General features: G+C 34.5%; 2 protein-coding genes and 1 pseudogene across 3 annotated transcripts; all 3 read left to right on the top strand.

The window, feature by feature from the left end:
- Nucleotides 1-1,714: 1,714 nt before the first annotated feature.
- KT1 (potassium transporter 1) lies at nt 1,715-7,157 on the top strand. Of its 2 annotated transcripts, XM_011005589.1 has the most exons (9): nt 1,715-2,294; nt 3,025-3,268; nt 3,786-4,031; nt 4,534-4,584; nt 4,684-4,944; nt 5,041-5,093; nt 5,191-5,305; nt 5,385-5,639; nt 5,739-7,157. In XM_011005589.1, the coding sequence occupies exons 1-9, from the start codon at nt 2,250-2,252 to the stop codon at nt 6,752-6,754; spliced, it is 2,286 nt and encodes a 761-aa protein (XP_011003891.1). In that variant the 5' UTR covers nt 1,715-2,249; the 3' UTR covers nt 6,755-7,157. The 2 variants fall into 2 exon arrangements, with proteins under 2 accessions (XP_011003891.1, XP_011003896.1); XM_011005594.1 differs by lacking the exon at nt 1,715-2,294 and having other exon boundaries at nt 3,175-3,268; nt 3,734-4,031.
- Nucleotides 7,158-9,308: 2,151 nt separating this feature from the next.
- On the top strand, nt 9,309-20,554 carry LOC105111461 (pyruvate decarboxylase 2-like; annotated as a pseudogene).
- On the top strand, nt 15,241-18,507 carry LOC105110508 (protein CHUP1, chloroplastic-like). The gene is made up of 5 exons (XM_011005581.1): nt 15,241-16,500; nt 16,582-16,898; nt 16,986-17,097; nt 17,720-17,851; nt 17,955-18,507. The coding sequence occupies exons 1-5, from the start codon at nt 15,835-15,837 to the stop codon at nt 18,033-18,035; spliced, it is 1,308 nt and encodes a 435-aa protein (XP_011003883.1). The 5' UTR covers nt 15,241-15,834; the 3' UTR covers nt 18,036-18,507.
- Nucleotides 20,555-21,471: the final 917 nt, after the last annotated feature.

Raw genomic sequence — 21,471 nt, 5'->3', positions numbered from 1 at the left:
AGGAAAATTGTAAGATATATTAAAAAAGAGATGAAAGAGAAAAAGGGAAAGGAAAATCAATGGGAAATACCAGCTTTATTCCTAGAAAATATATTTATTTAACAGGAACCAAGAATATATTCTTAGAAAATTTATTTTGGCTAAATGAATTAGATAAACATGTATATAATCCATACTCTTTAGACTGTGCATTTGAAAAAAGTTGAAGATATTGATCGCGAATTATATTAGAACTCAAAATTATATAAAAATTAGAAATCTAAGGACCAAAATGTACAGGTAATATATAACAGGTGGCAAGTATGGTACTGCCATACTGTGGGCCCCTATCATCCCCAGTTCCATTAGTACTCGTGCCAGAGTGGGCACCTTTACTTTTCCGCTCGTCTGCGTACGTGTTTCTTAATCAGTGTTTGGAATCCTCTTGAAACTGTATTTCTAAAAACATTTAAATATTTTTTAAAAAATTATTTTTTAAATTTTTAAATCATTTTAATATAAAAAATATTTTTTAAAAATATTTTTTTCATATATTTTTTAAAAACATTTTAAATCAAAATTATTATCAAACTCCTAAGCATCATTTTAACATGATGCATGACATTATTTGAAAATATTTTTTAATTATTATGTTTTTTATATTTTTGTATTTTTAATATTAACTTTTTAAAATTATAAAAGAATATTATTTTAAATAAGGGACTGAATCACGAAAACTAGTCGCATATTTAACGACCCACAACCTAACCTAGTCTGTTTAATCAGGTACTGGTGGCATTTAATAGGGCCCATGTTAGGCTAGAGGCTAGCTATGCTTGGACTGATTATTCAATACATAAGGTCTGCATGCCACTTGACAAGTGGATTAGTGCGAAAACGTTCTACCTAATTACTTGCTTTCCAGCTGGGTTAGTCAAGCTTCGGTCCAAACTTAGATTCCTACCACCTTGGTTTTTACCTCATTTTGCACCGGGATGCTTTTCTTGGCTTTATATTATCTCAGAAACTAGGTCACATTTTTAAATAATTCTTTGATGCAAAATTTGTTATTTTTAAAAAACTCAGAGCTTTTTTGTTTTTACAATTTAAAAATATTTCTAAAAAATTATTTTTTTATATTTTAAGATCATTTTAATATCCTAATATTAAAAATATTTTTTTTAAAAATAAAAATATTATTTTAATATATTTTTAAATAAAAATATTTAAAAAATAACTGTTATTACACTCTTAAATATTTATTTACTTTTTTTTTACATCTTGCAAATATAAAAAATATTATTTTTTGTATAAGAGCTTGTTAAAAATACAGTAAATATTATTTTTTAAAGTGCTCGCTTTATAAATATATTAAAATAATATTTTTTTATATTATTTTTAAAATTTTATTTTTGATATTAATATATTAAGATGTTGAAAAAACACAAAAAAATTAATTTGAAACTAATAATTAAATTTAAAATAATCTAAAAAACATGAGCAGACCACGACAGCAAACAGAAGACATGAAAATAGTTTTAATGTAAAATTAAAAAAATCACCTCACTAATTGAGAATTAAAAAAAAAAAATCTATGTTTAAAAAAAAAAGTGATCTCATTTATTAAAAATAGAATGTTCCCGCAAAACCTTAATCTCATCTTTTCATGCAGAACAGTGGAATTGAAAACGAAAGGGATTATGTTCTCAATTCTCTCCTCACCACTTTTTTTACAAAAAAAAAAAACGGAAAATGTGCTTAAAGTTCACTTTCCAAACGGTCTGTTCTTTAATTGAATAAGGTAATTTCCGTTCCTTCCTCAATCCCCACCGCAATGTGTAACCTTTTATTTTCTTGACATTCACAATAAGGTAACCCCCACCCAATGACAGAAGCCATTGGGCCAGAGCAAAAGAATTCCAGAGAATACAATTCCCCAGCAAGACTGCAACTGCCATTATATTTATTATATATCTCTTGTTAAACTTTGCTAGATTGTTTACTTGGATAATTCTTCGAGTTTCAAGGCTTTATTTAGATAATTTTATTTTTTAAAAAACAAAATTTTGGAGACTAGAGAGGGACAAAGAGCATTGAATGCATTTTGCAACCTCTTTGGCGCACACGCATCACTTGCCTCTTCACTACTTGCTGCTGCCTCTCTCCCTACATTCTCTCTTCTTTCTCTTTATATTCTCCCTTTCAACTTTTCACCCTCCAAGTTCCAATCTTTTTGGCCATCTCTCTCGCTCGCTCGGAGACAAAAAGCCATGAACCCACCAGCAGAATTTGTGGAGCAAGGGATATCTACACAGGTACTTCGCAATTGACCGTGCTTTTTTTATTGCAGTTTTTCAGTTTCATATGCTGTGGAGTTTGTGTTGAACGGGGCTGTGAATGCTGTCACTGACGGAAGCTTTCAAGAAATCTTAGTTCAATGTTTGTTTGTAAAACTAAAGATGGTTTCTTTTTTAAAAAACTTCTGATGTATAATAATGAATTGGCGGGGTTTTCTATTTCTTGTTCCTTTGCAGTAGATTTTGTATCTTTTTAGTATTTGGTGATGATAGCGAATTTCATGAGCAAGTTTCACGGTGATGGTGACTCATGCAATTCACTGGTAGATTCTGCTTCTCTAACCAGCCCTTGTGTATTTAATTCTTAAATGTTGGATGGATTTAAGAAGATTGCTCCCAAGATCTTTTTTCAAATTTTGCTTTGATGTCTACTTGGGTCAGATAGGTTCATTTGAAAGGTGAAAAAAAAAATATATGGCATAATTTAGAGCTTTTACCACTGTTATTCTTCAGGCATATTTGTGATAAACTGTGGCATATTTTGTCTGTTGAGGATAGGAATAGAGCGTTGAACCTCAAAAGACTGCAAACAGGCTTGAATAGTGCTGCTCATTTGTGGCTCAAAATAGGGTCATCAACCTTTTGCATTTTCTGCATATAAAGATAATTTTACCTTATAATGTTGTTTGTCCTATATTTTTCTTTCATATGCATCATGAATTTATTAGTATACTCTATTATGAATCAGAATGTAAAGAGGGCATCCTGCATTAGCGTGATCACATTGGCTTATCAAAGTCTTGGGGTGGTTTACGGTGACCTTAGCACATCCCCTCTCTACGTTTACAAGACCACTTTCTCTGGGAAGTTGAGCCTTCATGAGGATGACGAGGAAATTTATGGAGTGCTCTCCTTTATCTTTTGGACATTTACTCTCATCGCTCTTGTCAAATACATATTCTTTGTCATGTCAGCTGATGACAACGGTGAAGGTAGCGCTTTCTCATTTCCTCAACTGCTTACTTATGGCTTGTCGAACACAACCTTATCAAAATTGTGACTAAAGAATTATGCAGGATAAGAACAAACGATTTCTATCCTATTCTGAATATGATGAGAACTCAGAGAAATATATATGCATAAATCATTGCCCGGGCTTAGCCCCAATTTTATGCCACTGCAATTACCGAGAAGCAGACTTGTCACTCTGTGAAAAACCTGCCCAAAGAAATTTCCCCTGCATTCTTATCCCTCTCCCTTTTTCTTCTGAAAATGGGATGCTTGGACTAGGCTAAGCACCACCCTTTAGCACACAGCAGCATTCTAAATGTTGATACTGTAGCAGTCGTGCACAACTCAGGTAGAGTTTTCATTCTGAATACCAGACACATCCATCTATGGAAAAACCATGTACTAGCTCCCATAGAACATATTAATTTGAAGCTCAATGGCTGCAGATTTGGACAAGGGAGAAAGACAGCTTATTGATGCTTTTCACCTATTTTGCAGGTGGTACCTTTGCATTGTACTCTCTTCTTTGCAGGCATGCGAAACTCAGCATTTTACCAAATCAACAAGCCACAGATGAAAAGTTGTCTACCTATGCAACAGAAGCATCTGCAGACACATGGCAGAGTTCTGCTCTGAAGTCATTTTTTGAGAAGCATCCAAGATTTCACAAAATGCTGTTGATCTTTGTTCTTTTGGGGACGTGTATGGCAATTGGTGATGGCGTACTTACCCCTACAATATCAGGTAGCGGGATTCAACGTAACCTCTCTGCTTAGAGCATAAGTACCCAAGGAACACTCATACTGATTGGCTGTTGACAGTCACATTATGCTAAATTTTCTTATGATGTCCACTGAAAGGGGAAAAATTTTCTTCCAATGTCACGGAACATATAATCTATAACATTTTTCTTATTGTGGCGAAAATGCAGTGCATATTAAATTGAAATACTTAGAGATGGTAAATCTTGATGGCAGTTGATATTTTTCTTGCCAGAACAAGATGAAGTAGGTATAGAAAAGGTGCCTTTCTTTTTTGTATAGAATTAAGAATGCTGATGGCAGTGTGACATAATAATAGTTTTATGTCAATGTATAACTTGGATGTCAAATCTGAAACGCAATGACATTAGGATATGCTCCTTTTCTCTCTGGATATTTTTCCCTCATTTTGAAACTGTGAATCTAAGTCTGATTTATAGAATAGATCCTATTCGTACTGAGATTTGCATACCTCTGCCTTTCAGTCCTTTCAGCAGTTTCAGGGGTCAAAGTTAAAATCACTGGACTCCATGAGAGTAAGTCCAAATTCATTCATCACTGTCTAGAAACATATTACTGCTTAAAGGTCATCTTTGTGAGATAAACTTAGATTTGATGTTTCTGTGTACCTTCAGATTACGTAGTTATAATCTCGTGTGTCATACTGGTGGGGCTATTTTCTCTTCAGCATCATGGAACAAACAGAGTTGCTTTCTTGTTTGCTCCTATTGTCACGGCATGGCTTCTGTGTATTAGTAGCATTGGAATATACAACATATTCCGGTGGAATCGACATGTATTTTGTGCGATTTCTCCTGTTTACATGCTGAAGTTTCTTAAAAATACTGGCACTGAGGGATGGGTGTCGCTAGGAGGAGTGGTCCTTTCAATTACAGGTTCCTCTTTAACACTTCCTTATGGTTATAGTGCTTTACTTGAGGAATGGGCTAGATATAGGTACTAAAACTAGTTTCCTCTGGAATGCGTTTCAGGAGTGGAGACGATGTTTGCAGACTTGGGCCATTTTTCTTCATCATCAATAAAGGTAACTTGGTTATGTACCAGGCATTCAAAACTAAATTTTCTTATATCATTCAACCTTGTCTCTATCCTAATCTGAACACCTGAAATTTGTTTTCTAGGTTGCCTTCACTTGTGTGGTATATCCTTGCTTAATTCTTGCATATATGGGTGAGGCTGCATTCCTTTCCAAGCACCATGAAGATATCCAGAGAAGCTTCTACAAAGCTATACCAGGCAAGAGCTAAACTAAGGTCCAAAGTTGAAGATTGCTATTGGTTCTTCTCTTGTGTTAATGTAACTATGCTTTCTGCAGAATCTGTGTTTTGGCCAGTGTTCATAGTGGCAACTTTTGCAGCTGTGGTAGGAAGTCAGGCTGTAATATCAGCTACATTTTCCATGATAAGTCAGTGCTGTGCCCTGAATTGCTTCCCACGTGTGAAAATTGTTCATACTTCAAGCAAAATATATGGGCAGATATACATTCCAGAGGTCAATTGGATGTTAATGTGCCTTTGTTTGGCTGTGACAATTGGATTGAGAGACACTAACATGATGGGCCATGCATATGGTATAAATATGTCAGCCACAAAAATAATTGATAATTATTATTTATCTTTATGCATTCATCTATGTTAAATAAAATCTGATCATTTTCCTTGGTTTTTAGGTCTGGCTGTCACTACTGTTATGTTCGTGACAACTTGCTTGATGGCACTGGTGATGATAATTGTGTGGAAGAAAAAAATAATAATTGCAGTTGCTTTCTTATTGTTTTTTGGATCGATTGAAGTGCTTTACATTTCAGCATCTGTTTACAAGGTGCCAGAAGGTGGGTGGATTCCACTTGTGCTGTCTTTGATCTTTATGGTTGTAATGTACATATGGAACTACGGAACAATGAAGAAACACCAATTTGATGTGGAGAACAAGGTTTCAATGAATAGGATAGTGTCTCTTGGACCTAGCCTGGGCATGGTCCGTGTTCCTGGAATAGGTTTGGTTTACTCCAACCTGGCTATTGGAGTCCCTGCTGTTTTTGGACACTTCGTAACAAACCTGCCTGCCTTCCATCAGGTGCTAGTTTTTGTCTGTGTCAAATCTGTTCAAGTTCCTCATGTCAGTGAAAATGAACGGCTGCTCATCAGTAGGGTCGGCCCGAAGGAGTATGGCATGTTTCGGTGCATTGTTAGGTATGGTTACAAAGATCTGCAACAGGAAAACTATGATTTTGAGAACAGACTGGTTTCCGGAATAGTTCAGTTTGTAGAAACAGAGGAAGAAAGTGCATCTAAACTGACAAGCGAATCATTTGGGGAATTTGAAAATACAGCTTTCAAAGTCTTCGTTGCTTCAGAGCACCCCTATACAAACTCACGTCACATGGAGAAAGTGGTGCTGTCATCATGTGATATTCAAGCAGAAGTGGCTAAAACTGGCAGTGAACGTCTAGAAAATACTCAACTTAAACACGAATCGTTGCAAATACTGAAAGCTAAGGAGTCTGGTGTTGCATACATTCTTGGGCATTCCCACGCGAAGGCAAAGAAATCCTCCTCTATTATCAAGAAAATTGCAATCGATGTGGTATATAATTTTCTGAGCAAGAATTCTAGAGAACCTGATGTTGTTCTTAATGTGCCTCACACGTCTTTGCTGGAGGTTGGCATGATTTATTATGTCTAAGTTCTACAGGAGGGACGCTAGCGATTAGGAGATTCTACACCTAGAGGGGAGAAAAGAAAGAAAGAAAGAAGACTGTTCATTACGGTGACAGATATCGAGTACAGTCCGGATAGTAGCCTAGAGAATGGAGAGCTTTCTAGTCCTTTTTGAATCCAGGCTTTACAGGTTTGCACGGCACGCGTTGCTTGTTCATAAGGGTTTTACGTTTGATGACTAAACACCATATAACACCATCACCAACAATTACTAGAAAATGTATAGTCTTATTTCTTGAAATTGTTGGCTGTTCTAACTATACACATGCACATGAAAGTTAATGCCATTCTGAAACATTTGCTGATAAATGTTGCAACTGAATTGATGAATTATTGCAACTCTTCGAGCATGGAGGATTTTTTTGTCGTATGGCCTGTTGTCTGTTGATGCAGAAAGGACGACAATGTAGTACGGATAGCAGAAAGGATAATGCAAACAGCAATTTCATTGCCTAGCTCTCCATAACATTCGAGTACAGAACACATGCATGCATATTGAAAATTATGAACTTTCAGTAATTTAGGGAATGCTGGAGGTAACAATCTCCTAAAGTTTATTGTATGGTTCTAACTCGTCAGGTGGGAGAAAAATTGAAAATAATAACATAAAAAAGAATTGTGAGTAAAAGTAAATAAAGGGGGTAAAAGATGAATTGAAATATTTCCCAAATTGACCATGAGATATTGGGTCAAATCACTAAGATTTTATTGTTTAGGGACCAAATCTGCATATTCGAGCAATATAAGGGACTAAGAAAACTAATGAAGCTCACAAACTTGAAAACGCAAAAGTGCAAAAACTCTCTTACATAATTTGCTAAATTATTTAATATCAATTAGTATTGATTTGAGTTTCTATAAATTAAAGAACTAAGTTCCAGAAAACCAACATGAAAGTTTGAAGAGGTAAGATGAATATATCGACTCTTTGAGGGAGTGAAAATTGAGAAGAATAACTGAAACATAACGAGTCCGTTAAAACAGACGGGGGCCGTGAATGATCGATGATATTGCTAGAAGAACTGCTTTGTTAATCACGAAGACTTCAACAGTTTACGAACCTTAAGACGGGTTGACTTGGTATTGGATTCCTTCATGCTGTTTTTACCTTCTTGGTTTACACCTTCATCTAAATAAAAATATGTAACAACAAACATATTACGTGCAATTTCTTTTTATAAAACATACAAATAAATAAATAAATAAATATCTGTGGTTTTATATCATTGGATGTTGATGACTTGATGTAACAATCTGTTTTGTCGCCACATGTTGGCTGAAAAATGAAAAACAACAACATGTAATAAGCTGCTATAGCGTCCCTGTCACTGGTTCTGTATTGATATATCGACATATTAGAGTAACAATACACCTTTTTAGTTGATAATATTAGTAATTAGCATAACTATATATAATTATAATTAATTAGTTAAGTTACTCAATGATAAGTTAAATATTCTACAATTTATGTAACTTAAAAGTACTATATAGCATTTGAAAATGTGGGCTAACTCGTTTTTAAAAAAATTCAATTTTTTTATTAAAAATTAATAATTTTTTATATTTGAAATCGTTTTAATGTATTGATTTTAAAAATAATTTTTTAAAATAAAAAATATTAATTTAATATAAAAAATATTTTATAAAACAAACTACCATGTAATCTTAAGATAACTACAGCAAGCATCAATCAATAATAATAAATAAATAAAAGGGGTCGCTCGCCCCTGCACATAAAAGAATAATAACCAACGTGAGCTGACACTTTTGATTGCTTGTGTGTTTATTTTCTCTATGCTTTGGAGTGGTTTCGAGCCAGGCTTAGAACCATCTGATCTCTTTTTATTTTTTGTTTTTTCCTTTTCAATTTTTATCCTAACCTTCTTTTATTTAATGTATTTTTTGGTTTTCATTAATCCTTTTTTTTTTAAATAATTCATTAAGACCTTTCATTTTATTTCTTAGATTGTTAATTGTTTAATTAAATAAAAAATAAATTTTTTAAAACGAAATTATTAACTTGGATATGGGTTATGACCTAGATTGTAAATTGCATGAGTTAGTCTGGTTAGAAAATTATTTTATTTCATTAAAATTTAAGTTATTACTCTTCTTGTATATGAAAAAAAAATCATTTAAATAAATAAATAAAATCCTTGTTGCGCTTTGTTGAATAATATCATGTGCTTTGATTTATTTTTATCTCTTGAATTTTTGACTTGTTATTTAGTTAAAAAATAGCATTATAATAATATTGATATTTATTGACTTATTAAATCTTCATCCAATTTTATTAAATTTATGCTTCAAATTTTAATTTCACAATCAGAATTTTTCTTTCAACTAAAAAACACATCCACAACAATTGCATATTTTTTTAAAAAATGATTATGGCCCTTCCTTGTATTTTTTATATTTTTAATTGTTTAATTAAATAAAAAATAAATTCTAAAAAATAATATTATATTAAATCCAACAAAAGCTAAAAGCTATGACCTGGAAAATTATTTTGTTATATTATGTGTTCATTTTGGGACACAGGTGCTGTGGAGGTCAGAGCAGCCTTCCTGAACAAGGCAGTGAAGCCAGTCATTGTAGGAGGGCCAAAACTGCGAGTTGCGAAGGCCTGTGATGCCTCAGGTGAGTTGGCTGGTACTGCTTGTGGCTATCCCCTTGCAGCGATGCCATCATCTAAAGGACTAGTTCCTGAACAACAACCTCACTTCTTCGGTGCTTAATGGGGAGCTGTGAGCACTCCCTTCTCTTCTGAAAATGTCGAATCTGCCGATGCTTTCATATTTATCGACCCAATCTTTAATGATTATAGTTCCGTTGGATACTCTCTCCTCAAAAAGGATAAGGAAATCATTGTGCAACCTGATCGTGTTGTAGTTGCTAAAGGACCTGATTTTGGGAGTGCACTCATGACGGACTTCCTTCCTGCTCTTGCCAAGAGGCTCAACAGGAACACAAATGCCTTTGAAAACTACAACAGGATCTATATTTCAGAGGGGCTTCCTCTCAAATGAGAGCCCAAGGAACCTTTAAGGGTGGGTATTCTCTTTCAAAACGAAAATGCTCTCAGAGGACACATCTGTGATTGCTGAGACCCGAGACTCTTGGTTTAACTGCCAGAAACTCAAGTTACCACAAGGATGCGGGTAGAATCAAAAGGCCTAACCTTGTTTATCTTAATTTCTGGTTTTCTGAAACATAAAAGGAATAAAAGTTGGTTCTGCAGGTGTGAATTTCAGATGCAATAAGGTTCAATAGGGTGGTCTGTTGGTGTAACCGTTGGCTACGCACTGTCTGTGCCAGAGAAGCGAGTGACAGCTTGCATTGATGGTAGCTTTCAGGTTCGTTCCTGGTATTAATTACTGTGCAACTAGCATGCTTTTTTTTTTTTTGAAAGAAAAAATGGCCAAAAGGCCTGAGCCAGCTTTCCTGGGCTGAACCCAGGCGATCACAGCTCCTTCTCGCCGAGGACAGCCCAGGATAGCCTGGCTGCTTGCCTGGGACAGCCCAGTCACTTGGGCATGTCCTCAGGTGCAGCCCGGCTGCGGGAAAAACGCAGATCCTTTTTGTGCAGTTTTTATTTTATTTTGCATATTTTTATTCATATTTTCTCATAATCTTTCTTTTTGTTGTATAGATATTTTTATTCTTTTTTTTTCTCCCACACAATCCCATAAATTTTACTTGTCTTCACGTCAACATTTTTATTAGACAACCTACACAACATCATTCTCTCTAAACCAATAAAAATCATTTATTATTTTTTCATAAGAATCTGTTCACATGAAGGGCTACGAATAGTTGTATCATCCTACATTTAGTCTCTCTTTAAGAAAGATAAAGGTAATCTATATATATATATATATAAACTCACCATATCCTAAGACCCATACATAAAAAAAAAAATACAATCCCTCTTCTTTATTTTTTTAACCTGCTTAGCAACTTAATAAAAAACCCAAACTGATTTATGTATCAAATTTTTTGTTTCGCAAATAACCTTAATCATAAAAATACAAACGAGAAAAAACATAGAGATTCATTGAAGTTTAACTTTATACTTTATAAAGTAATTCTAATTCTATATATATATATATATATATATATATATATATAGTTACTACCAATATAATGGTCTTATTATTAAGTATAGGTTTGAGTGTTTTTATTGTAGAAAACTTAAATTGTTCATCCTCTTATCCATTATTGTGCAAAATTTTATATTTTTTTTAATTTGATTCTCAATTTATATTTTCTGGTGATTTAGTTTCAATTAAAAATCAATTAATTTTAATTTTTTATGAGAATATAATATTAAAAGAATAAGAATTAAAATATAAAAAAATACGATAATCATAGGTGACACGCTATAATTTTCATAAAAGATATATTTTATTCCTTGAACTTTAAAAATCATGTAAATTATATAATTTTAGTACTTTAATATTTTTCTAATTTGATTTTGATTCAAAAATTTATTTTTGTTATTTTTTAGTTTATGATTGAGAGAGAAGAGAGAGAGAGGTTATCAAATTTTGATGACAGAGATAGAGAGTGTCTTAGACACTTATTTAAACCATTAAAATGAATGATATTTGTGTGAAACAGTACCATTTAATGAGAGGAGTTCATATTAGATGTTTTTTTTTTAATTTTTAAAGTTCGTGAAAAAATAGATATAAGCTTGGGTTGAATTTTGGATTCGGGTTTATTTCAGTTTTTAGAGTAGTTTTTTAGGTTTTTTGAGACTATAAATATATTTTTCATTATTTTTACAGTGTTTTCTAGGTGTTTTGAGTCAAAAATTGGTTGAACAACGGGTTTTTGAGTAAAAAAACTTAAACTCTGTTTTTTTAGTCATCATAGTGGCCTGTGATTAGTACTTAAAAGTGCATTTTTATCATGGTTTTATATCATCATTTTGCACTTGAAGTATCAATAACTCAACTAAAATATGTTTTATAATAATATATCTAATAATATAAGATACCTATAATTTGTGGTAAATGTCTATTTTTAATGCAGGCCTATCACATAAATGAAAGGATTGATTGATGACTTGAAGAACTTAAATTGCAAGGATAAAGAGATGGCCAAACTTAGAAAAGAGATGTTGGTGCAATCCAAACCGGAACACTGTTCGGTAATTGGGTCATATCTAGAGCTATATATCTTAGATTTAGGTCCAATTTATATGGATGGAAAGGTAAGACATAGGCCTACAACTTTCATATGGAGCCCAAGATCTAAAAAGGCCATTATCAAGTCCAAATTGTAGCAACAACAAAGAAGCCCGAATCTGTCTTCCAGCCCGAGCACTGTTCGGTATTTTGGCCATATCTGGAGTTCTAGAAGTCCAAATGAGTTGAAGTTTTTACACAAGAAAGCTGAGACAATTGCCTACAACTTTCATGTTTGCAACTAGCTCCAATTTTGACGTTATCAATGACGTTTTGGGCAGACAAGAGAAGATAAGGATTGTCACCAAGTCAAAAGTTGGCCACCCACTTATCAATTAGTCATCAAATCAATAGTTCCCAATTTTGGCTTATAAAAGGAGGCATTTGCCATGCATTTAGGCATCTTGGTTTCCAAATCAAGATCATGCTCTTCCTTTTTCTCTTTGTATTTTTTGTAATGTTTATGCTTTGCTTTCATTAATATTAAGTTTATGCCTTTCATTTCCTTTCCTTTACTTAGTTAACTTTTATGTTCTTATTTTGTTTATCTATTTTGCTTTGTTTCATTATGTCTAGCTAAGTTAGTTATGTTAAGGTGAAAAGGTTACACTAATGGTGTAAGAATAAGTATAATGTAAAATTAATATGGACTTTAATGTTTGATACTAACATGTTTTATATTTATTATCTTGTTCACTCTTTAATACTTTGCTTGTTAAATGACTAATCTTGATTTATGTTGTATAACACTTGGTACAACAAATGCTTGGCACTTTCATAGCCCATAATGTATGGTATAACCGACACCTGAGCTATGAAAGGAACTTGATTTGTTGTTAACATAAGTTATAATCATGAATACTTGACGAGATTTACAAGTATTAGCATTAATTGAATAAGATGACTAATGTAATCATGTTAACAATATATAATCTGATTGGAACCTCCTTTGTGTGTGGTTTCAAATTGAATAATATGAGTTTATACTATACTTGTTTGATATACCATTAGTGGAACCTCTAACCTTGACATTTGTTATTATTATTGTTTAATCCTTACATTAATATTTCATCTCTAAGTTCTTATCATCATCATCTTCTTCTTCTTCTCTTTCTTTATTATTATTATTATTATTATTAGTACTACTACTACTATTATTATTATTATTATTATTATTATTGTTGTTGTTGTTGTTGTTGTTGTTGTTATTGTTGTTTTATAATTGTTGTTTATAATTTGTACAATTAACCTCCCTGTGGTTCGACCTCGGTCTTGCCGGGTTATTTATTACTTCGACACTCCTGCACTTGGGAGAAGACATCAATCTTTTAGTCGTGTCAGCCTGAATCTAAGTAAACTCAATTTAATTTGTGTCTTTATTTCTAATACCATGTGCTTAAAAAAAATTATTTTAATAAATAAATTTAGCAAACATATTTAGATAAATATTTCATCTTTTGAGATTAAATATTTTAATTTATATCTATCTTTCTATTTTTCAAGCTTTACTTTTAGATAACATTGATAACCTTTTACTTATTTATTAGCATGTATAGTTTTTTATTTATTTAATTATATGTAAGCATAATTATTTTTTATTTGAACTTATATTTTTTAAATTGCAAAAATATATTAAAAAAAATTACATATATAATTTTTTTATAAAATATAAAAATATACATAACTAGATACATGAAAATGAAAATGTGTTGTGTAATGTCACCTGCGTACAGCTGATAGAATTCGTGTTTTCAGATGACAGCAGCACAAGATGTTTCAACTATGATGCAGTGCAGACAAAAAGAGCATCATCTTCCAAATATACAATGGCGGATACACCATAGAAGTTGAAATCCATGACGGGCCTTACAATATAATCAAGAACTGTAACTACAGAGGTTTAGTTGATGCTCTCCATAATGGAAATGGAAAATGCTGGACAAAAAAGGTCAGGGTGTTCAATTCCTCACTGTGGGATAGATTAGTGAACTTCAGAACAGTAGATTCATTAACCTCCTCCTCCTCCTCCTCCTCCTTCTTCTTTAAGGATTACCTGTATGGTTTTTAAGGGAAAAAAAACAAATAAAATTAGCGCAAGAATAGTTTTTAAGGGAAAACAAAATTGAGGGAGACTTGTGAATGTTTCTTTTTTGTGTTTGCCTAGCCACCCACCGATTTGGAAGGTGATATTTTACCTTCTCACATGTGAAGTAAGAAACTATACAAACTACTATTTGCAAGGCAATCATGCTTACTTAAGCCGGCCATTAATGGAGGACACTTTTTTAGGAGAACAATGACTGAAAGCACCAATAATACAGTAGATAAATACAAGACACAGAACTTCCTTTGGTCTTCGGGCATCAATATTGTTCACAAATGAAATGCCCATCAAGATCTTGTGGCTCAAATCATGATGTTATAAACAGGACACATTTTGGCCACACCATCCTTCCTACGCTTCTCAAGTCATCAGCAAATAATAGGGAATTCGATTTACGAACCAATGATGGCTATGGGGCCTCCTTAAAAAAAAAAAAAAAAGCTGACTTGAAGAAAATCAAAGCAACACCAAGCTCCTGCAGCTCCTGGTCGGACTAATTTTTCTCTTAACGTTGAGGCAGAAGTACATTATAGTGATTGCGCTTAGATGTTCCTTTCAATTACTGTAGAATTGATTCGTTCAAAGATTTTTATCAGGATCCCTCATAAACCCGGTACATCTTCTCCGGTCTCTACCAAATGGGTGATATTCTAACATTCTCTATCTCTTTAACTACCACAGGAAATAAAACTTCACCATCAGAGATATTCTTTACTTTTAACTCGTATAATCGCTAATTTAACCTTTTTAACATTTGACAATCAACGCCTCTGGGCAAGCTACTTCAGTAATAAAACCTGTAGACATACTGTATCATGACATAGAACCAAGGCCTACGAAAGGGCAGGCTACTTCAAGAACAAAACCTGAAGCATAGCTGCCATCCATTTTCCTTTAAAAATAAGGGAAAAAAACAAAGTAAAAGACGAAAAACTTATTCTGGTTGGCTGTATTTATCATTGCCTTTTCTTTTCTTTAATGAACTACTGTCGGCATCTTTACTGTGCTTCATTTCCCAGCTCTTTTTTACTTTCCACGTTGCTTAACAAGCAAAGAATAACAGACGCAATGCAGTGCGATCAAGACCTCTAGAAAAGTTAATGGAGAACAACACGAGAAGAATTCAGAATTGAAACCTGGTTTGACCTGATAATTCCACCATCCCACTCTGGGGCTTACACATGTACAATGGAGAGTGGAAAAGGAAGTTCACACATGGGCAGTTGGGAGTTTGCAATCAGTCATATCTCAATTGCTGCTTTGTGCTATGCTTCACAGCACAACGTGCAAGATATGCAATTGATGTTATAACTTCGATTGATGAAGCCTAACAGCTTATGCCACAGCAAGAAAAATGAAATTCTATCAGGATCTCAAGGGTAAATGAACTTCATATACAATCAATAATGCGAAATAAAATAGAGGAAAGAGTTAAATTTGACCTGAGAATTTAATGTTGCACCTAACATAACTTCCTAGGGACAACTATAAAGCATGCCAGCAAATCAAAGAAAACTCCTCACCTACACTGCAAATTGCAAAAGAGGGAAGTATAACAAAGCACTATTTCTGGTTCAGAAAAAGTCAGAAATACCCTGCCCAGGATACCATGTTCGGCATGCCTGGAGTGCCATTTCTCAGCATACTAAGGGGTATTCTATTGAGCATCACTCTTGAGGCTTAGGTGAGAATACCTTGCTTCAAAAGTAAGATCATTAAATAAAAAGGGAAGGATCTAACAATTGAATGCGACTCCAATCTTCTTCTGTTATTATTTCGATGAAAGCAGAACGAGAGAGTAAAATGCGGAAAGAAGAGGATGAATCATTGATCATCTACCTCAAGAAAGAAGTCGAAGCTGCTCTGCTAAGGACTGATTATCTGGAGAAAGAAAATCAGGAGTTACAACAGGAAGTAATTCGTCTAAAAGCACAAATAAGTTCACTCAAAGCACACGACAATGAGAGAAAATCCATGCTTTGGAAGAAGTTACAGAACCCCATTGACAGCAGCAAAACTGATGTATTTCTGCAGAAACAATCAGATTTTGTCAAAGTGAGTGAGGAACATTCAAGTACAAGACCGAGCATACAGGAATTACCTCCAAGAAAAGAGAAACTGGCAAAAGTACCAAATCCACCACCAAGGCCTACTTCTGTAGCCCCTCCATCACCCAAGGAAGTGAACAGCAATAAATTGTCACCAGCACCACCACCTCCACCTCCGCCACCGAAGATGTCTGTTGGGTCAAAAACAGTGCGCCGCGTGCCAGAAGTCGCGGAGTTCTATCGTTTGCTTACAAGGAGAGATGCCCACATGGAGAACAGAATCAATTCAGCGGCTATTTCAGTAGTTGCATTTACTCCTAGCATGATCGGAGAAATTGAGAATCGTTCCACTTATCTTTCTGCTGTAAGTTAGTTGCAAACTTCTCTTCTCATTGTTTTAACAAATTGTTACTTACTGATGACAAAATGCATGCTCACTGGCTAGATAAAATCGGATGTGGAAAAACAGAAGGACTTTATCAATTTCCTAATCAAAGAAGTGGAGTCTGCAGCCTTCAAAGAAATATCTGACGTGAAGGCATTTGTGAAATGGCTAGACGATGAATTATCATCTTTGGTTGACGAAAGGGCAGTATTGAAGCATTTTCCACAATGGCCAGAACGAAAAGCAGATGCTTTGCGAGAAGCTGCTTTCAACTACCGAGACCTAATAAACCTCGAGTCCGAAGTTTCATCATTCCAGGACAATACAAAAGAGCCTTTGATCCAAGCCCTGGGAAGAATGCAAGCATTGCAAGACAGGCGAGCATGTACAAACTAAATTGCAGTAACTCCCTATTTTTACTCACTACCATGAATTAATGACATGATAAAACATCACATTTACAGGTTGGAGCGAAGTGTAAATAATACAGAAAGGACTAGAGAGAGCATGATCAAGAGATACAGGGATCATCAGATCCCATGGGAATGGTTGCTGAACACAGGGTTGATCGGTCAGGTAGGTAGCATGTAGCTTATTTTTACCTTGAAGCCTGATCAGGTATCATGTAGCTGGTTTTCACCTCGAAGCATGATATTTCAACTCATGACAATACCTTGCCAACAAAATTATCATCGATTAATAGAAAATTAGAACAACAACTTGACAGGCCAAAACTTTTGACATTTATAGAAATAAACTGAAGTTCACGTGTTTTATAAAGGAAACTGCTTCTTCCCATTTAAAGGGATTGAAGTGCGTCATTTGGTAATATGAATAACACCAGAAAAGAGTCTCTGCAAAAAAGCAGGATAAACATGATGGTCTAGCCTCCTTCACTCTCTAGAATCGAAGTAGAGGAATAGAAAAATGGTTTCTCCTAAGTGAAATTTCGAGTGATAGAAAAATTTGGTGGCCCCTCGAAAAATTTTATGCAGATAATTTGATGCCCCCCACAGCATTTTCTAGATTCTGCATATTGCATCTCGTAATGGAGTCATCTTGAAGGAACTCCAAAGAAGGGTTTCCTATATCTGCCAACATTTTTACACAAATATAACCCAGGAAACAACTTTAAAATGGACTCCCAATAAGAAATAAGAGAAACAGCTCCAACTAACAGTCTCGATATTGTTAACAGATGAAATTAAGTTCTTTGAGGCTAGCCAAGGATTACTTGAAAAGGATAACTAAAGAGCTGCAGCTTAATGAATGCTCAGGAGAAGAAAATCTTCTGCTTCAAGGAGCTAGATTTGCCTATCGTGTACACCAGGTAAACATTGAATTCCCTCAAGCTCATTTTTGAGATTTTACCTGCCTTACTATCATTTTTGAGATCTTACCTGTCTTACTAACCTTTATGTCAAAACATCCAGTTCGCAGGTGGTTTTGATGCTGAGACCATGCATGCATTTCAAGAGTTAAAGAAGATTGGCATGGGTAGGCTCAAACAATAGAGAGTAAAGTATATTCAATTCCATAGAATGGGAGAGTTTCATAAATTATGAATTCAAGTTCTAAGATCCTCTCTTATGGGTAAAGACATACTAATCGCTGGCTTTGAGAACAATGATACCAAGCACCTTGATCATCTCAGGCTTTCAATGCAGCAATCAAAACAAAAGGGTAAGAAGTCATGGATGGCAATGAATGTATAATATAAATTCGGACTAAATCCTGTGAATTTATCTGTCCAAGTAACTTGGGCAAATTCTTGATTACCTGAAGGGGAAGAAGGCATTACAGTCTGTTTTTTGGAAGTTTTTTCACTGAATTTCTGAAAACATATTCTGTATTCTGCAGTTCGGTAATGATGGTTCACTGAATGCATGGGAAAACATTCAGTAAATCTGTCGGATTTCGCCCAATAGCAGTGCCTTCCTGACGTCCTAAATCCTTGGGTTAATTTTACGTTCTATATATCTTATTTATTTAGATGCTAGCAGCAAATAGCACATGAATTCATTCCAAAACCTTTTAAAGGATAGAAAGATCGTATCACGTTCACACCATGTCAATCACTCAACAGTGTTTATCACATAAAACAAAAAACGGAGAGATACAGTGCAGTTTTGCTATGCTAGACACGACAGGAGCAATTAAGAATGAATCTTCTATAACCATCTAGGTGGTGGCCAAGTGATAAGAACTTGAGATCAAGGGGTTTGCTCCCTCTGTGGTCTCAGGTTCGAGTCCTTGATTGCTCATATGATGGCCACTGAGGCTTACATGGTCGTTAACTTCAGGGCCCGTGGGATTAGTCGTGGTGCGCGCAAGCTGGCCCGGACACCCACGTTAATCTAAAAAAAAAAAAATTATTTTTGTCTCTGAAATTATTTTAATAACTTCTTTTTAAAAAAAAAAAAAAAAAAAAAAAAAAAAGAATGAATCGTCTATCCAAAAGGCAGAAAACCCCTAATTGGACAGCCCTGAAATCAAAAGGACCAGCAAGTCAAGGACCACAGCAACCGAAATCTTTTTGCCATTACTAACCTTATTATTTTTGTGTTTTAAAATTTTAAAAAAAATATTAAAATTTTTATCTTTTTTCTTTACTTCAGATTAATTTTTCTAAAATTAATTTTTAAAAATTAAAAAAATATATTATTTCAATATATTTCTAAACAAAATATATTTAAAATACAATCATCAATGACTACAGCTCCGTTGGATACGCACTCCTCCTCCAGACAGAATGCAATCATTGTGCAGCCTGATCGTGTTGTAGTTGCTCATGGACCTGCTTTCGGGTCTGTACTAATGAAGGACTCTCTTCCTGCACTTGCCAAAAGGCTTCACAGGAATACAACTGCATATAAAAACTACAGGAGGGGCACTGGGCATCCTCTCAAACGCAAGTCAAATTATATTCTCTTTCAACACATACAGAAAATGTCTCAGGGAGCACAGCTGTGATTGCTGAGACAGCTGACTCCTGGTTTCATTGCCAGAAACTCAAGTTACCTGAAGGACGTGTGTACTGTATAGGATCAAAAGGCCAAATGTCAGTTATCTTAATTTCGACTTTTCCGAGACCTAAAAAAGGTATAAAACTTGGTGTTGTGGGTATGAATTTCAGATTCAATATGGTTCAATAGGATGGTCTGTAAATACAACACCTGGCTATGCACAGTACTTGTCATATCGCTTCGCTATTAAAATTTTGATATTATACGAAATAATTATTTTAATTTAAAAACTTAAATTTTTAAGTGAGATTTTAAAATATAATTTATATTAATATTTATAATAGATGGGAGCTTTCAGGTGAGCACTTAATACTGTCGTCACTCAATCCATCAATAACTGGCATGCAAATGGATATTGCCCTATCTGTAAATGTAATCCCTTTGAAGAATTACTTTATTAGGTTACTAGCCGTACAGCTGATAGCGATCCGATTTGCAGATGACAGCACAAGCCGTGTCGACCATGCTGCGGTGTGGACAAAAGAGTCCCATATTCATTATAAACAATGGTGGATACACCCTAGAAGTTGAAATCCATGATAGGCCGTACAATCGTATCATGAACTGGAACTACACAGGTTTAGTTGATGCAATCCACAATGGGGATGGCAATTGCTAGACAAAAAAGGTCAGGGTTTGAACTCCTAATTGCAGAATGGGCTACTTTAGTGAAATTGAGAATTGTACTTCAGTGTTAGTTCAAGTGTGAGGAGGAGCTTATTGAGGCAATTGAAACAGCAACAGGAGCGACGAGAAATTGTCTATGCTTCATTGAGGTGATAGATTCCAGCAAAGAGCTCCTAGAATGGGGTGCAAGGGTCGTAGCAGCCAATGGCCGCCCACCAAATCCTCAGTAAACGACCTCTACAAACTAGAAATTAGAATAAAAAGCCTGTTGCAGAATTTTCAATTAGCAAGGCTGCCTCATTTATATCAAGAAATAAAATTAAATGGGATTCAGTTCCTGAGTTTATATGAGATTTATGTTTCATATCAATAGTTCAGGAGGCGAGAAATTAGTGAAATAAAAAGACAGGAGAAATAGGACCAAACCTCTGTTTTATGATAAAGCAATGTCAATACATCCTGCCCATGTTTCATAATTGTTCGGCGCGATCAATAGTTAAATCTTCGATTCGTATTTGGTCGTATTAAGAGTTTTTTTTTTTTTCTTTCAATTATGAAGTAAACTCGTGAATGTTTCTCGTTTGTCTTGCCTAGCCACCCACTGACTTGGAAGACGATAATTTACCATCTAATTGTCCTGTGATTATAAAAACTATGAAACTAAAGGTTGCAAGGCAACGTCTGGCCCAAAAAGCTATTCGTCGTGGAAACCTTTTTGAACAATAAGTCAAAGTACCAGCACAACAGATGACTAGATAAATACTGAGCACAAAACCCCCTAATTTGGTATTCGAGCATTGATATTGCTCACAAATGAAAATCCTATCAAGCTCCTGTGATGGAGTAAAAAAAGACAAAGTTCCCTTGGCTGTAGGGAACTGGAATTCGGAACTGAAGATGGCTCTCGGCCTCTAAAAAAGTAGAGCTAACTCAAAGAAAAGCAAAGCAATAACACGAGTTATGTTAACATGCTGAAGCTCCTAGTCAGGTTACCTTTTCTTTTAATGTCGAGACAGAAGTGAGAATTGTACAAATTTCAAGTTGTCTACATCCTTGTGACCGCATCTTTAGTTGAAGTGTTCCTTTCCAATACTCAAGAATCCATTTTCTCAAAGATTTCAAGTATCCTCCCAGACCTGGTATGTTATCCGGTCTCCACCATAATAATGATATTCCAACACTCTCCTCAACTACCACAGGACATAACTTCACCATCTGAGTTATTCATCACGTTTAACTCCATATATTATTAGTATAATCAAAGCATATAAAATTGATCACCTAGACATGCAGTATC

Source organism: Populus euphratica, unplaced genomic scaffold, assembly GCF_000495115.2.
Source record: "Populus euphratica unplaced genomic scaffold, PopEup_1.0 scaffold3.1, whole genome shotgun sequence".
Classification (NCBI taxonomy): Eukaryota; Viridiplantae; Streptophyta; class Magnoliopsida; order Malpighiales; family Salicaceae; genus Populus; species Populus euphratica.
Note: the sequence above shows the minus strand (reverse complement) of the source record. Positions and strands in the feature narration are given on the sequence as shown.

What these genes read in the sequence shown, in the direction of transcription:
- KT1 (XM_011005589.1), top strand. Translation starts at nt 2,250, where the DNA reads ATGAACCCACCAGCAGAATTTGTGGAGCAAGGGATATCTACACAG. An exon ending in CTTCTACAAAGCTATACCAG is followed by an intron (nt 5,306 to 5,384) that starts GCAAGAGCTAAA and finishes TGCTTTCTGCAG; the next exon opens with AATCTGTGTTTTGGCCAGTG. An exon ending in CATGATGGGCCATGCATATG is followed by an intron (nt 5,640 to 5,738) that starts GTATAAATATGT and finishes CTTGGTTTTTAG; the next exon opens with GTCTGGCTGTCACTACTGTT.
- LOC105110508 (XM_011005581.1), top strand. Translation starts at nt 15,835, where the DNA reads ATGCGACTCCAATCTTCTTCTGTTATTATTTCGATGAAAGCAGAACGA. An exon ending in ACACAGGGTTGATCGGTCAG is followed by an intron (nt 17,098 to 17,719) that starts GTAGGTAGCATG and finishes TATTGTTAACAG; the next exon opens with ATGAAATTAAGTTCTTTGAG. An exon ending in TTGCCTATCGTGTACACCAG is followed by an intron (nt 17,852 to 17,954) that starts GTAAACATTGAA and finishes CAAAACATCCAG; the next exon opens with TTCGCAGGTGGTTTTGATGC.